The sequence below is a fragment of the Chiloscyllium plagiosum genome, unplaced genomic scaffold, assembly GCF_037043375.1.
Source record: "Chiloscyllium plagiosum isolate Xiang-an unplaced genomic scaffold, Cpla_swu_hap1 HiC_scaffold_45, whole genome shotgun sequence".
Lineage (NCBI taxonomy): Eukaryota > Metazoa > Chordata > Chondrichthyes > Orectolobiformes > Hemiscylliidae > Chiloscyllium > Chiloscyllium plagiosum.
Genome location: NW_028270183.1, coordinates 22920490 through 22935889, shown reverse-complemented (window position 1 = coordinate 22935889; position 15400 = coordinate 22920490). Strand labels below are relative to the sequence as shown.

General features: G+C 45.0%; 1 protein-coding gene across 4 annotated transcripts in view; it reads right to left on the bottom strand.

Moving 5' to 3' along the window:
- Window positions 1-15400, bottom strand: part of LOC148136410 (sterile alpha motif domain-containing protein 1-like) — a 65277-nt gene that overhangs the window by 18488 nt on the left and 31389 nt on the right. For 3 of the 4 annotated variants that reach the window (XM_087983237.1, XM_087983238.1, XM_087983235.1), the window contains exon 5: window positions 3470-3619. The exons of the other annotated variant lie outside the window; for it this stretch is intronic. In XM_087983237.1, the coding sequence (XP_087839363.1) occupies window positions 3470-3619 (150 nt within the window). The remainder of the gene's footprint in view (window positions 1-3469; window positions 3620-15400) is intronic. 4 annotated transcript variants of the gene reach the window in all.

Genomic DNA, 15400 nt, shown 5'->3' with positions numbered 1-15400 from the left:
AAATGGAAGGTGTCGCTTAGTCCCGTGTGAATCTTATTATACACCTTCCCGTGTGAATCTTCCTATCTGTATGTAACCAGAATGGAATGTGTTTTTTAGCCTTGCTCTGCTGTTCACATGAATGTTTTATATCTGGAAAAGGAGTATATCAGCTGAAAAAAGTCTCCAGTTCGGTAGAGTCTGCTCCGGGTTGCGTTTAACCGCCAGCGTGGGTTGTTGGCAACCGCTCTACGAGAACTGACGGCTCCCAGTTCCGGTAACACGTAGAGTGAGTATAACCAGACCCGTTGTAAGTACGAGACTGGTTGTGGCGACACTGCGGGGAATAAACACTTATATTCTAGCAGACTCGCCTCTTGGCTGTTTGTTCTGTGTCAGACTACTTTCCTGCGAGCCTGGTCCTTGACCTTGAGAATTTTTTAAAACAGTGTGAGAGAGAGAGAGTGTGTGAGAGAGAGTGTGTGTGAGAGCGAGCGCGGGAGAGAGAGAGCGTGAGAGTGCGTGAGAGTGCGTGAGAGTGCGCGAGGAGAGCGAGCGCGCGAGAGAGAGTGTGTATATATGATCACCTCTCATTCATTTTAAATTTCAGTGAATACAGGCCCAACCTACTCAGCCTGGGCAGCACTTTAGTTCAGTGGTTAGCACTGTTGCCTCACAGCGCCAGGGACCCAGACTCGGTTCCAGCCTTGGGCAATTGTCCTGTGTGGAGTTTGCATATTCTCCTCGTCTCTACATGGGTTTCTTCCATGTGCTCCAGTTTCCTCCCACAGTCCAAAGATGTCCAAGTTAGGTGGATTAGCCATAGGATATGCAGGGTTACAGGGATAGGGTAGGGGGTGGGTCTGGGTGGGATGCTTTTCAGAGAGTTGGTGCAGACTTGATGGACCTGCTTGCACACTATAGGAATTCTATGTTAACCTTTCCACGTATCTGGGATCAGCTTAGTGAACCTTCTCTGGACTGCCTGCATTATAGCACTTCAGATTCCTCACAGCAGCTGGCAAGGTTCCACAAAGATCAATGAAATGGCTGGCCAGTGGATCTGAACCTTTGACAAAAGGAATGAGAGAGCAATATTGGCAGGAATCTTGGAAAATACTCTTCTTTGAGCAGTATCACTTGAAATTTTTATGTGCACCTACACAGGCACATTAGATTCAGTTCAAGGGCTTATCCAAAAGATTTCGCAGGGGATGGTGGTGTTGTGTAACATGATGAGTAATCCAGAAGCCCAGACTAAAGCTCTAGGGAACATGGGATCCAATCTTACCACAGTAGCTGGTGGAAATTAAACTTAATTCACTTTAAAAATCTGGAATTGAAAGCTCATTAATAATGACCATGAAACCACTGTCAATTGTGGTAAAAATTCATCTGGTTTACTAAATATCTTTTAAGGAAAGAAATCTGCAGTTTTTATCCAGTCTGGCCTAAGTGAAACTTTGATGGCACTATCCAAACCCACAACCTCTAACTTTTCACTGTACTCCTGTACTTGAGTACACATGACAATAAGCTTCACCTGCCAGTGGAAGCAACCTCCCTGCTTCTACCTTATCCATTCCTCCCTCATTCTTCTAAATTCCATTCCAATCCTTCCTGTTATCATTTATAATAAATCAGCAATGTGGTAGGAACAACATGCTTTGTGAAGCATAATGCATGAGGCTACTTCTAGAAAAAGTTTCATGCCGCTCTTTTAAGACCTTAAATTGGTGCAAAGAGGTAGACCTCTATGTTTTAAGAACAATACAAGAGGTAATTTCATACCTTGATACATCAATTCCAAAGAACAGAGGATTAAAACTAAGCTGTTAATCAGAGAGTCCAGCAATGAAGAATGTGCAGCTTCTGACTTGCAATGGACAAAGTTTAATTTCAGGAAATGCTATAAAATCCAGGGAAGAATGGAATGCAGTGGGGGGAAAAAATCAGCCTTGCTTAATGCTTTGAAGTCTGGAGATAACATTGTGGGATTTTTTTCTCACGAGCCAATCAACCTCACATTCCATCTGAAATGCAAGTTGAACATATAAACCTGGGTTAGTCTTTGGCTAAGGCAGCTTTAGTTTCGCAGCTTTGGTTCTTTTAGTAAAACCCAAATCAAAAGGTCATAGGTTCTATTCCACATCAGGACTCATGCACAAAAATCCAGATTGATTCTAGTCCAGTATGGATGGAGTGGCCCAATGTGGAGGCGTTGTCTTTTGGATGAGAAAATCTGTCTACCTTATGAGGTAGAGGTAAAAGATCCTGTGGCACTACTTTGAAGAGGAGCAGGTGAGTTCTACCTGGCATGATGGCCAAATATTTATCCTTTAATAAACACCAAAGAAACAGATTATCAAGTCAAATCACATTGCTGTTGGTGGGTGCTAGCTGTGCACAAATTTGCTACCATTTTTCCTACAACACAATAATGACTGCACCTCGAAAGTACAGGATTGTCTGTGAAGTGGTCGTCGACATCTTTGAAAAGGTGCTATATAAATTAAAGTCTTTCCTTTCTTTCTCTTTGGACAATGACCTCACCATGCTGGTAATTATTATAATGTAAAACCTGCAGTTTCAATCCACAAACCATTGATATTTGACATGAGCCTCCAGCCACCCTTCTTTAGCAAACTGCATCAATTTATCCCACATTCCTTGCTCTCTAATGTGTTTATCTAGCTTCTCATTAAAAACATTTGTCTTAACAATGTCATCTTGGTTCACATTATTGTCACTCAAACTGGGAAAGATTTTCTCCTGGAATTCACAATTGGGGTTATTACCTTAAACCCTCAAGTTTGGATTACCCCAAGATAGTAGCATTTTCTCTTATGTGTTCCCCAAAAAAACCCTCCTTAACAACTTCAACTTTTCTTTTCTGTAGAAAACTGCTTCAGTTTGTTCATGTATTCCAAATAAGTATAAGTGTTGTTTCTCAGTTCTGGCACCAACCTTGTAAATCTTATATACTTCCTCTTGTGTGCTTCTATATCCTTGTTATACCCCAAACATAGATTAACCAAGGTTGCAAGTTCAATATAATCTCTCTGCTTTTCAACTCTAACTCTCTAGAAATGAATTTCAGCTCTTGGTTTATTTACAAAAAGCCTAAATAAACAGTGTTCAGGTCACACTTTGAACATCCTTTCCATTTATCCTCACAGATCGCAGCCACGTTGCAATATTTTCTAAAATTATCTCCGATCATGAGCATATTCTTCCAGCCTCAAGATGGCAAGAGTTGCCTGTGACTTTCTGCGCTGCAATGTTGGCTAACAATATCCAGAAAACGAAATACTGACCACGGAAAAAACACATTCCAAAAAGTCATATCAGACTCGAAACATTAACCCTGCTTCTCTCCCTATGGATACTGCCAGTTTTGCTGAATTTCTCCAGCACTTTGTTTTTATTTCAAATATCCCAGCATCTACAGCTGCTAATTCATTGTCAGAGTGGAGTTTTTAAAACTTACCCGAGTCTCTGGGGTCAGTGCTTAAATCTACCACATTCTCCACTGTTTCATGTTTCGGGTTTGGATTGACTGCAGGAGTCTGGTCTAGCAGCATAGTGTCCAAGCAATTGTCTGCGTTGGTGGAACTGCAGTCTTTGGACAGCGAAGGATCTGGGCAGAGACATACATCATAGATCAGTCAATATGTGCATGATATTTGGAAATCGAGCTCTCTAAAAGCAGCTCAGGCTATCTCAGCTATAAAGAGAAGTATGCTATGTAGCTCCTTCTAGTCTGTTCTGCAATTCAATATGGTTGAACCTCCGCCTCAACTCCACTCTCCCCACCTCCTTTGCCTTCTCCCTCAGATCCCTAGGAGATCAAAAACTTTGACCCTGCCTTGAATATACTCAACAGAAGAGTAAGCACACAAAATAAATTACACAGTCAATGATAGGGCCTGGGGAGTGTTATAGAACAGACGTCAAGGAGTACAGGTTTATAGCTCCTTGAAAGTACAGTCACAGGTATACAAGGTGGTGAAGAAGGTTTTTGGCATGTTAGCTTTCATCGGTCAGAGCACTGAGTATAGCGGTTGGGGTGTCTTATTGCAGCTGTACATGACATTGGTGAGGTTGTATTTGGACTACGGGTTGCAGTTCTAGTCGCCCTAATATAGAAATTATTAAACTACAAAGAGTGCAGAAAAGATTTACTAAGATGCTACCTGGACTGGAAAGTTTGAGTTCTAAGGAGAGGTTTGATAGGCTGGGACATTTTTTTCACTGGAGTGTAGGAGACTGAGGGGTGACCTTCTGGAGGTCTGTAAAATCATGAGCAGCATAGATAATGTAGATAGCTAACAGCTTTTCCCCATGGCCGGGGAGTCTAAAACTAGAGGGGATGGGTTTAAGGTGAGAGGGGAGAGATGCAAAAAAAGTCCAGAGGAGCAATTTTTTTCACACAAAAGGTGGTGAATGTCTGGAACGGGCTGCCAGAGGTAGTGGTGGAGGAGAGTAACATTTTGTCATTTAGATAGGTACATGGATGGGATAGGTATAGAGGGAAATGGATCAAACATAGGCATATAGGACTAGTTTAAATTGTGAGAACTGGGCAGTATGGGGAAGTTGGGCCGAAGGGCCTTTTTCCATGCTTTAGATCTCTATGACACTAAATCAGAAAAATTATTTCTCGCTGTTTACAAATGTGTAAGCTTCAAAAGACAGTCAGTATGCAAAAAGGTTAAGGTGTTCCATTTTGTTTCTGGGGTGAGAAAGTTCCAAAGATTCATAACTCTCCGAGTGAGGAAATGTTTTCTAATTTCAGCCCTAAATAATTGGCCCCATTTCCTGAGGCTGTGTCCCCAAGTCCCAGGCTCCTAAGACAGGGGGAAACAAACTCACAACAAGCTTTTCAAAATCTTGTACAGTTTAATGAGATCATACTACTGAGGTCCAGAAGATATCAGATGTGGCTATTTAACCCCTCATCATAAGCCAAGCTCTAATTCCAGGAACCAATTTAGTGAATTTTCCGAATGTGATCGAGACCAAAACTGCACACTACTGCAAGTGTGGTCTCACCATCGTCCGATGTGATTATACCAAGATTATGTGCACGCACGTATATATGACTGAATGAATGAAAAGAGCTATTATAATCCACCTTTCACACCCTCAGCATTTCCCAAAATGCTTCAGAGCCAATGAAGTACTTTTTGAAATATGCACACACAAACAACAATGAGGTAAACAACACGTAATTCTTTTTTATTCATCGTGGCAAATGGGCATTGCTGCTGAGCCAATATTTGTTGCTCATCCCTCATTGCCCTTGAGAAGGTGGTGGTGAGCTGCTTTCTTGCACCACTGCGGTCTATGAATTGTAGGCAAATTCACAATGCTGTTGAGGAGGAGGATTTTGACTCTTTGACACTGAGGAACAGCAATATATTTCCAAGTCAGGATATTGAGTGATTTGGAGGGAACTTGCAAGTAGTGACAATCCCCATGTATGTATTACCACTTGTCCTTCTAGATGGTAGTGGTCATGTGCTTGGAAGATATGCTTAAGGAACTTGGTAAGTTTCTCCATCTTGTAGATGGCACATTCTGCTCTATCGAGCATTGATGATGGAGGGGGGGCGTGTACACTTTTGTGGATGTGTTGACAATCAAGTGGGCTGCTTTGTTCTGGATGGTATCAAGTTCTTGAGTGTTATTAGAGCTGCATTCATCTAGACAAATGGGGGGGTATTGTTTCACACTCCTGACATACACCTTGTATGATGGACAGACTTGGGGAAGTCAAGAGGTGAGTTATTCACTGGATATACTGGGGAGATAGAATTTTCATCTGATCTGTTCTTGCAACCACTGTATTTATGCGGCTATTCTGGTTCAGTTTCTGGTCAGTGATAATCTCCAGGGTGTTGCTAGTGGAGGACTTGCTGATGGCAAGGCCACTGAATGTCAAGGGTGATGGTGAGATGGTTTCTTATTGAGAGAGTCATTGCCTGGCATTTATGTGGTGCTAATGTTACTTGCCACTTGTCAGCCCCAAGTCTAGATCTTGTTGCATTTTGACACGTACTGTTTCAGCATTTGAGGAATCGCAAATGGTGCCAAACATTGTGCAATAATTAGAGAATGTGCCCACTTCTGACCTTATGATGGAGAGAAGCAGCTTAAGATTGAGGGTAGGACATTATTTCACTTGTCGGGGAAACCAGAAGTAGAGGCCATAATTGTAAAGACAGTCATTAATAATTTCAATGGGGAAGTCAAAAGGAATTTAATTTAGGGGCAGCACAGTGGCAGTGGTTAGCACTGCTGCCTCACAGCGCCAGAGACCCAGGTTCAATTCCCACCTCGGGCAACTGTCTGTGTGGAGTTTGCACATCCTTCCCCTGTCTGCGTGGGTTTCCTCCCAAAGTCCAAAGATGTGCAGGTTAGGTGAATTGGCCATGTTAAATTGTCCATCGTGTTAGATGAAGGGGTAAATGTAGGGGAATGGGTGTGGGTGAGTTGCACTTCCGAGGGTCGTTACGGATTTGTTGGGCCGAAGGGCCTGTTTCCACACTGTAAGTAAGTAAGTAATCTAATCTACCCAGCAATCGGAGGCAGCGAGGAACTTGCTACCATAGGGAGGAATAGAGTGCTCACGGGGAAGTCTGACGAGACAAAGAGACAGGAAGAATTAGAGGTTTACATGGATAAGGTAAGATAAAGTATGACTGGAGACAGCATGTGTGGAGGATAAACCACCAGATCTGGTGGCTTGACTTATCTCTCTGTACTGCATGCTCAGCATATTTGTGGGGAATGGTGGTGCACAGTTAACGTCATGGGACGAAACCAGGGGACAAGGAATCTTTGGAAACAAGGGTTCGTATTTCACTGGGCAGCTGGGTATATTGGGGAGACAGAATTTTCAGCCAGTTGGTCCGGTTGGAATCAGAAACATGTAACAATCTCCTTCTGATACCCAGCTTACTTGATACTTGTTTGAACAGTTCAAGGAGGCAGTTCACCACTTTATCAGGGATGATTAGGGATGAGCAATAAATGCTGCCCAGCCAGCAGCACCACACCTTGAGATGGAATTATTTAAAGATGCAATTGCTACTAAAAACAAAGCACGGATGTCACGAAGCGAACAATACTGCTGGGGGAGCCCTTCTTCTTCCGCTGTGGCACTTCAGCACCATTTAATCCCACTCTCAAACCCAACCTTTTAATTCCAAAGGCAGCCTTCCAAATCCCTAGACTGTGTACAGTCATATAGCACAGAAACAGACCCTTCAACTCCAACCAGCCTGTGCTGATCATGTTCCCAAATTAATCGAGTCCCACCTGACTGCATTTGATCCATATCCCTCCAAGCATTTCTTATTCACGTACTTATCTAAATGTCATTTAAACATTATAACTGTACCTGCATCCACCACTTCCTCTGGAATCATAGAATCCCTAAAGTGTGGAAACAGGCCCTTTGGCCCAACAAGTCCACATTGTCCCTCCGAAGAGGAATCCATCCAGACCCATTCCCCTACCCTATTATCCTATATTTACCCTTGTCTAATGCACTTAACCTACACACCCCTGAACACTATGGGCAATTTAGCAAATCCACCTAAGCTGCGCATCTTTGGATTGTGGAAGAAACCGGAGCACCCGGAGGAAACCCACGCAGACACAGGGAGAATGTGCAAACTCCACACAGACAGTCGCCAGGGGCTGGAATCGAATCCGGGTCCCTGGCGCTGTGAGGCAGTGAACGCCTCATCTTCCGCCTCGGAACACTTCAACCCCAGGGCATCAACGTGGACTTCACCAGTTTCCTCATTTCCCTCCCCCCCCACCCCCCCCACCTTACCTCAGTTCCAACCTTCCAGCTCAGCACTATCCTCATGACCTGTCCTACCTGCCAATCTCCCTTCCCACCTATCCGCTCCCCCCTCCCCTCTGACCTATCACCTCCATCCCCACCCCCATTCACCTATTGTATTCTTTTCCAGCACCACTGTGATCTAAACTCTGGTTCCCAGCATCTGCAGTCCTCACTTTTGCCTTAACCACCCTGTCTACACATGACGCAAACTTCAAAAGAATTGTGTACCTGAACCCTTAGGTCTCTCTGTTCCATACTTTGGAGTATGTTTTTGCACTACACCAACTTGTGCCTTTGGGGTCCAGTGAGTTCTCAGAGATTTTGACTCAAGCACTGGGAACCATTAAATCGTGTCCAAGGTTGTTGGAAATGGCACTGCCGGGACTGTTTACTTTGCATTATTCTTTGAAAAAGTATACACTCTTTCGAAGTCATTCTCGCAACAAATGTGCTTTCTGGGAGAGGGGGCATTTCAGTTTTGAAGGGCAGGTAGTTTAGAGCTCTCAGGGGGGCATCAACCAAGCCACGAATCCATTTTCTGACATAGCAATATAGAACATTACAAGACAAGGATAATATTTCAATTGATTCTTTAAATAGCACCACAACAGACTTAAAGTGGAATTAAAATCCAGCCAATTACAGGGAATTGGCTCCTGCAAGCACCAAACTGCTTGGGAAAATTCACACACCAAAGAAACACTACCCTTGTAGGTCGAATGGAAGAAGCAGTGAGGAGTCACAAGCTGCTTTGCTCCTGAACTTGCTGCTGAGCCTATTAACAGCAAATCAGAGAGGAACAGTCTGCAACTGGAGGCGCACTGAGGAAAGGCATCACAGAAGTCATTAGGTGTGTCAGTGTCTTTATTTGGAGGCTGGGAACTGAGGTTCCTGGAGGCGCTAGAGCTGGAGTGGGGAACGGAGAGCTTGCAGGGTACCAAACAGTCTAGAAGTTTACAGAGTGGAATCTGGGAATTTATGGAGAGGTGTCTGCGTATACGAGACAGACTGAGGTCATAGAGCTGCCGCTGGACAGGGCCACGCGGAGTTCCATCTGCTGGTCCCAGGAAGGAGTACAACCCCACCACCCTGTGGCCAACCACTTCAACTGCCCCAAGGACACAGGCCGCTTCCATCTTCAAATCAAAGCCATCTGCCAATGGGAGGAAGAATGCCTCAGGATCCTACAACCAAAAGGCATCAAAAATTGACTTCACCAGTTTCCAAATCCTCCATCCCCCCACCTCATCCCAGATCTAACCCTCCAATTCAGCATCGCTCTCTTGACCCGTCCTATCTTCCTTACCATCTCTCCTCTGCAACCTCCCCACCGAGCCATCACAATCACCTCCCACCTGCATCCAGCTACTGCCGCCCCACCTACCTACCCCTAGCCCTATCCCTACTCCCCTTTTTAATCTGAGTCCCCTTCCACATTCCTGATGAAGGGCTTTGCACAAAACGTTGACTCTCCTGTTCCTCAGATGCTGCCTGACCTGCTGTGCTTTTCCAGCACCACACTTTATGACTCTGACACTCCTACCTGGAGAAAGTGAGGACTGCAGATGCTGGCGAGTCAGTCAAAACAGGTGGGGCTATTGTAGGGTGGTTTGGGAAGGTCAGAGGCTGCTTTGGGTTGCAAGGAGGCGGCCAAGGGAAGGGGGAGGAAAACGGAGGAGGCTGCAAGATGTTTGAGAGGTCTGATTAGAACATCAAACTTTGGAGCAGGAGTAGGTCATTTGATAAGATTGTGGTTGATCTGGTCATGGTTTCAACTTCACTTTCCTCTCTCTCCCCTCATTTCCCCTTCCCCCACCTTACCTCAGTCCAGGCAGCATCCTGGTAAACCTCCTCTGAACCCTCTCCAAAGCATCCACATCTTTCCTATAATAGGGCGACCAGAACTGGACGCAGTATTCCAAGTGCGGTCTAACCAAAGTTTTATGGAGCTGCAACAAGATCTCACGATTCTGAAACTCAATCCCGCAGTTAATGAAAGCCAAAACACCATATGCTTTCTTAACAACTCTGTCCACTTGGGTGGCCACTTTAAGGGATTTATGTACCTGCACACCAAGATCCCTCTGTTCCTCCACACTGCCAAGAATCCTATCCTTAATCCTGTACTCAGCTTTCAAATTCGACCTTCCAAAATGCATCACCTCGCATTTATCCAGGTTGAACTCCATCTGCCACCTCTCAGCCCATCTCTGCATCCTGTCAATGTCCCGCTGCAGCCTACAACAGCCCTCTATATTGTCAACGACACCTCTAACTTTGTGTCGTCTGCAAACTTACTGACCCATCCTTCAATCCCCTCATCCAAGTCATTAATAAAAATTACAAATAGTAGAGGCCCAAGGACAGAGCCCTGTGGAACACCACTCACCAGGATGCTGCCTGAATTAGAGGGTATGAACTATAAGGAGAGGTTAGAAAGTCTAGGGTTTTCTTCTCTGGAGTGACAGAAGCTGAGGGGAGACCTGATAGAAGCTTATAAAATTATGAGCGGCATAGATAGGGTTGACAGTCAGAATAGCTTTCCCCCAGAGTTGAAAAACTAAGGGACGTGCATTTAAGAGGGGAAAGTTCAAACGAAATGTCAGGGGCAAGTGTTTTTTTTTTAAAACAGAGTGGTAGGAGCCTGTGGTGGTGACAGGGGCAGATATGATAGGGACATTTAATAAGCCTTTTTAATAAGAACACAAATAAGCAAGGAATGGAGAGATATGGACCATGGGCAGGAAAAAGGGTTTAGTTTAACTTTGCGTCATTTTCAGCACAACACTGTGGGCCAAAGGACCTGTTCCTGTCCTTGTTCTAAAGCACCCTAGCAAAACCCCAGGTGAGAGGTAAGATTAGCACTTTATCTGCGCTTTGGTCAATGTAATGCTTCCCAATACGTCACCAGCTCCATGAGCCTGGATCACGTCTCCGTCACAGGACGGAAGCTGCACCTTTCTGACTCAGATTAAGCCAGGTGGGTGAGCTACTAAACAACTCAACTAAAACCAGGGTAAGCTGATCATTACCATGCTGTCATGGGGACGGATGGTGCTGTGCAGAAACCAATTGCCACACTTGTGCAGTAAAACATTGACTATTGCAATTTTAAATAACTAATTGGCTTTGGAAGTCATAGGGTTATTCAATTTGGAATGGAGTCTGCTGAGAGTGTTATTTGCTTCTTCTGGGGCTCCGGTGTACGACGGGGAGTCAGAACAGGTCAGGGATAATGTGTGACCAACCTCCAGTGCCAGTCTCTTCAGTACAAAACCCATATGCATTTGTGGAGAGACAGAACCAACATGGTACTTTATAAAATAATGTCTCTCCACAGATGAGAGACTCAGTCATACAGCATAGAGACAGACCTTTTGGCCCAACTAGTCAATGCTGGCCATGTTCCCAAACCAAACTAATCCTACATGCCTGTGTATAGCCCATTCCCCATCAAATCTTGCCTATTGATGTACTTTTAAATGCCGCACCTGCAACGACATCCATCACTTCCTCTGGCAGTTCATTCCACACATGAACCACTGTGTAAAAACAAACTGCCCTCATGTCTTTAAAGCTTTCTCCACTCACTTTAAAAATATGTCCCCTAGTTTCGAACCTCTCCAACCTAGCGAAAATACCTTTGTTTTCACTTTATCTATCCCCCTTATAAACCTCAACTTCCTATACACCAGTGAACAAGTCCCAGACTACTTTTATAACTCAAACCCTGCATTCCTGCCAACATCCTGATAAATCTTTTCTGAACCCTCTCCTGCCTGGGAGACCAGAAGTGGACATGGTACTCCGGAAGAGGGCTCACCAACACCCTGTACAACCTCATCATGACATTCCAACACCTATACTTAAAAGGTTTGAGCAATGGAGGCAGACATGCTTCTTATACACCCTGTCTACCTATGATGCAAATTCCAAAGAATTACATACCTGAACCCAGAGGACTCTGTTCTACATCACTACCCAGAGCACTACCATTAATTGTATAAGTCCTGCCCTGGTTTGTGTTACCAAAATGCAAATTCTCTCATTTATCCAAAATAAACTCCACCTGCCACTTCTCAGGAATTTGATCAATTGGATCAATGGCAAGTGACAACAATGGCACAGTAGTATTATTGCTAGACTGTTAATCCAGAGACCCAAGTAATGTTTTTGGGACCATGTTCGAATCCCACTATGGGAAATGGTGTAATTTGAACTCTAAAATCTGGAATTAGAAGTCAAATGATGATCGTGAATCCATTGTTGATTGTTGGAAAAACCCATCTGGTTCACTAATATTTTTTCGGGAAGGAAATGGCTATCCATACCCGGTCTGGCCTGCAAGTGACTTCAGACTCATAGCAATGTGTTTGAATCTTTACTGTCCTCTGGGCAATTAGGGATGGGCAATAAACGTCAGCCTAGCCAGCACTGCTCTCATCCCATGAATGAATAAAAAAAGTGACAATAATAAAAATCAAGTTTACCAGGCGGCATTGGTGGCTCAGTAGTTAGCGCTGCTGCCTCACAGCGCCAGGGACCCAGGCTCAATTCCCACCTCCGTCAACTGTGTGTGGAGTTTGCACATTCTCCCAGTGTCTGTGTGGGCTTCCTCCCACAGTCCAAAGATGTGCAGGTTAGGTGAATTGGCCATGCTAAGTTGTGCATAGTGTTACGGGCATTAGTCAGGGGTAAATGTAGGGGAATGCGTCTAGGCGGATTGCTCTTTGGCAGGTCGGTGTGGACTTGAAGGGCCTGTTTCCACACTGTAGGGAATCTAATCTAATCAAGCTAATTGATCATTCAAAAAAACGTATCCAAAGCACTTGCAAATGGGGATCGTGAATATAAAATTGATCAAGTTCACTTTGTACTCTTAGATAACCATCTTCACTGTCTACTATACCCACCAACTTTGGCGTCATCTGCAAACTTACTAACCATGACTTCTTTATTCTCATTCAAATCATTTACGTAAATGACAAACAAAAAAAGTGGACCTAGTACTGATCCCAATGGAATATCACTGGTCATAGGCCTCCAATCTGAGAAACAACCCTCCACACCACCCTCTATCCCCTTCCCGTCAAGCCAATTGTGTGTCCAATTGGCAAACTCATCCTGAATCCTATGTGATCTAACTTTAAAACTTAGTCTACTATGATTTGTGACATTTAACTTATTAAAACATGGTATTCTTAGGGGCAAACAAAAACAAAAGCAATTCAGGATACTTAGGGGACTTGATTTGCCTTTGTGGAAATGTCTAGGACCAGAGGGCATCATCTCAACATAAGAGATCACCCATTTAAGTCTTCTCTTAAACAGTAAATTTATGGAAGTCTTTACCACAGGGGAGCTAGAGCCTGGAGCCTTGATAAATTTAAGGCTGAGATAGACTACTTACTGATTTAAAATTAAGTCTCTGGAAGTAAGACAGGAAAGTGGAATCAAGGATCATCAGATCAGCATTAATCTCAAATGAATGGTAGAGCAGACCTGAATGGCTTCAAGACCTATTTTTGCTCTACACATCTTACGGTCTAATTCAGCAAGTGAGGGTAGGATGCTTACTCCAAGGAATTTGCATTTGAAGAATCTGACGTGTTGTGCAAGAGCAGCATGGTGGCTCAGTGGTTAGCACTGCTGCCTCAAAAGCACCACAGACCCGGGTTTAATTCCAACAATCGGGCAACTGCCTGTGTGGAGTCTGCATTGTCCCAGCGTCTGCTTGGGTTTCCTCCGGGTGCTCCAGTTTCCTCCACGGTCCAAAAGACGTGCAGGTCAGGTCTTGGCCGTACTAAATTGCTCAGTGTTCAGGGGTGTGTAGGTTAAATGTAGAGTAATAGGGAAAGGGAATGGGTCTGGGTGGTTGACTCTTTGGAGATCGGTGTGGACTTGTTGGGTCAGATGGCCTGTTTCCACACTGTGGGGTTTCTATGATATAAAATCAATTGCCATACATGATTCTGGGGGTTAGGTGAGCAAAAAGGTATGGAGTGTTTGACCTGGTTTGATGGACTGACTGGCTTACTCCTGTACACAGGATTTTTTGGTTTAAGACTGATATTGACCAATATGGAGGAGAAAGTGAGGGCTGCAGATACTGGAGATCAGGTTGGGTGTTGCTGGGACAGCACGGCAGCACTCAAGGTACAGTAGAATCAACATCAGGAAGGGCTTATACCCGAAACGTCGATGCTCCTGATCTTCGGATGCTGCCTGACCTGCTGTGCTGTCCCAGCAACACACTCAATGCCCACAACCCTCCAGCTGCAGCAATGCATTTAACCCCGCCTACTGGAAATGCCCGCCACATTGGGCACGTTCCCCCGCCCACCGACACTTTACCGCCCGTCAGTCAACAACGCGCCCTTTCATTGGTTGTATGGGATATTCACTCATTCATCATCCCATGGATTGATTGGTCTCTCGAACTGCCCATCAAGCCGTTCACCACCTTGATTGGTCACCGGGGCTGTCATTTCTCTGACAGCCCATCCGTATTTGACCACCCTAGCTGTTCATCAATCCATCTGCTACCCGATTAGAGTACGGGCTGTCAATCAGACAACCCTCGTCCCCAATTGGCCATCTGGGCTGTCCATCTCCATTAGGGGCCGGTCAACCATCATGAACCCACCCTCAACACGTTCCCGGCTCTCCGCCGCTTCCCGGTCGCTCAGCAGCCGCGCTGACAATACCCCCCCGACAGGCCACCGCCAGCATTTCACCCTTACCTGAATGGCGCCCGGTCACCCTCCAGCGTCAGTGCGTCCCCGCTTGCAGCCGGGGAATGGACACCGCCCCCAACCGTTACTTTCCCCTCCCCTCACTTCCCTGGCTACCCGGCACACAGCGCGGCGGGCCCTCGCGCGCATGCGTGCCCCCTCAGCGCCTGTGGATGCTCCATCCAAACATGATGGGAGCAAGCACTCCCCCTAAGGTCGTAGCCGGTATTACATTCTCATTGAAAGGAAGAAAAAGACCCCAACATTACACCTTTTTAATAATATGTCATCTTGGTATCACTAGCCAAGCCAACATTTATTACCCACCCGTAATTACCTCGAAGAGCCAACACCATTGGATCTGGAGTCACATATAGCCCAGATTAGGTAAGAGAGATCACAGAACACAACCAGATTTTACCTGAAAGGAGCAGCGCGCAAAGCTTGTGATTTCAAATAAACCTGTTTATAGTATAAATTGGTACGATGTGACCTCTGACTTTGCGCCACCCCCAGTCCAAAACTAGCCCCTCACCTCAGATTAGGGAAGGACGAAAGATTTCCTTCCATACATAACATTAGTGAATCAGAGGAGAGTACGGAGACAAAAAGTGAATCAATTCTCCAGCATCAACTTAGTCTCCTTCAATTTGCATTCTATACTTAGAGTCATATACTGGAAATTATTGCTTTAAGGACTCCAGGTGTCCCTACTTCTGAGCCGGGGGGGTTAAATTGAAGTCCCACCTGTTTCGGAGGTATGTCGTGAGGTGACCCTTAGGATCGCACTTTTTCCTTACTTCTGGACTGAAAAAGGCTATTT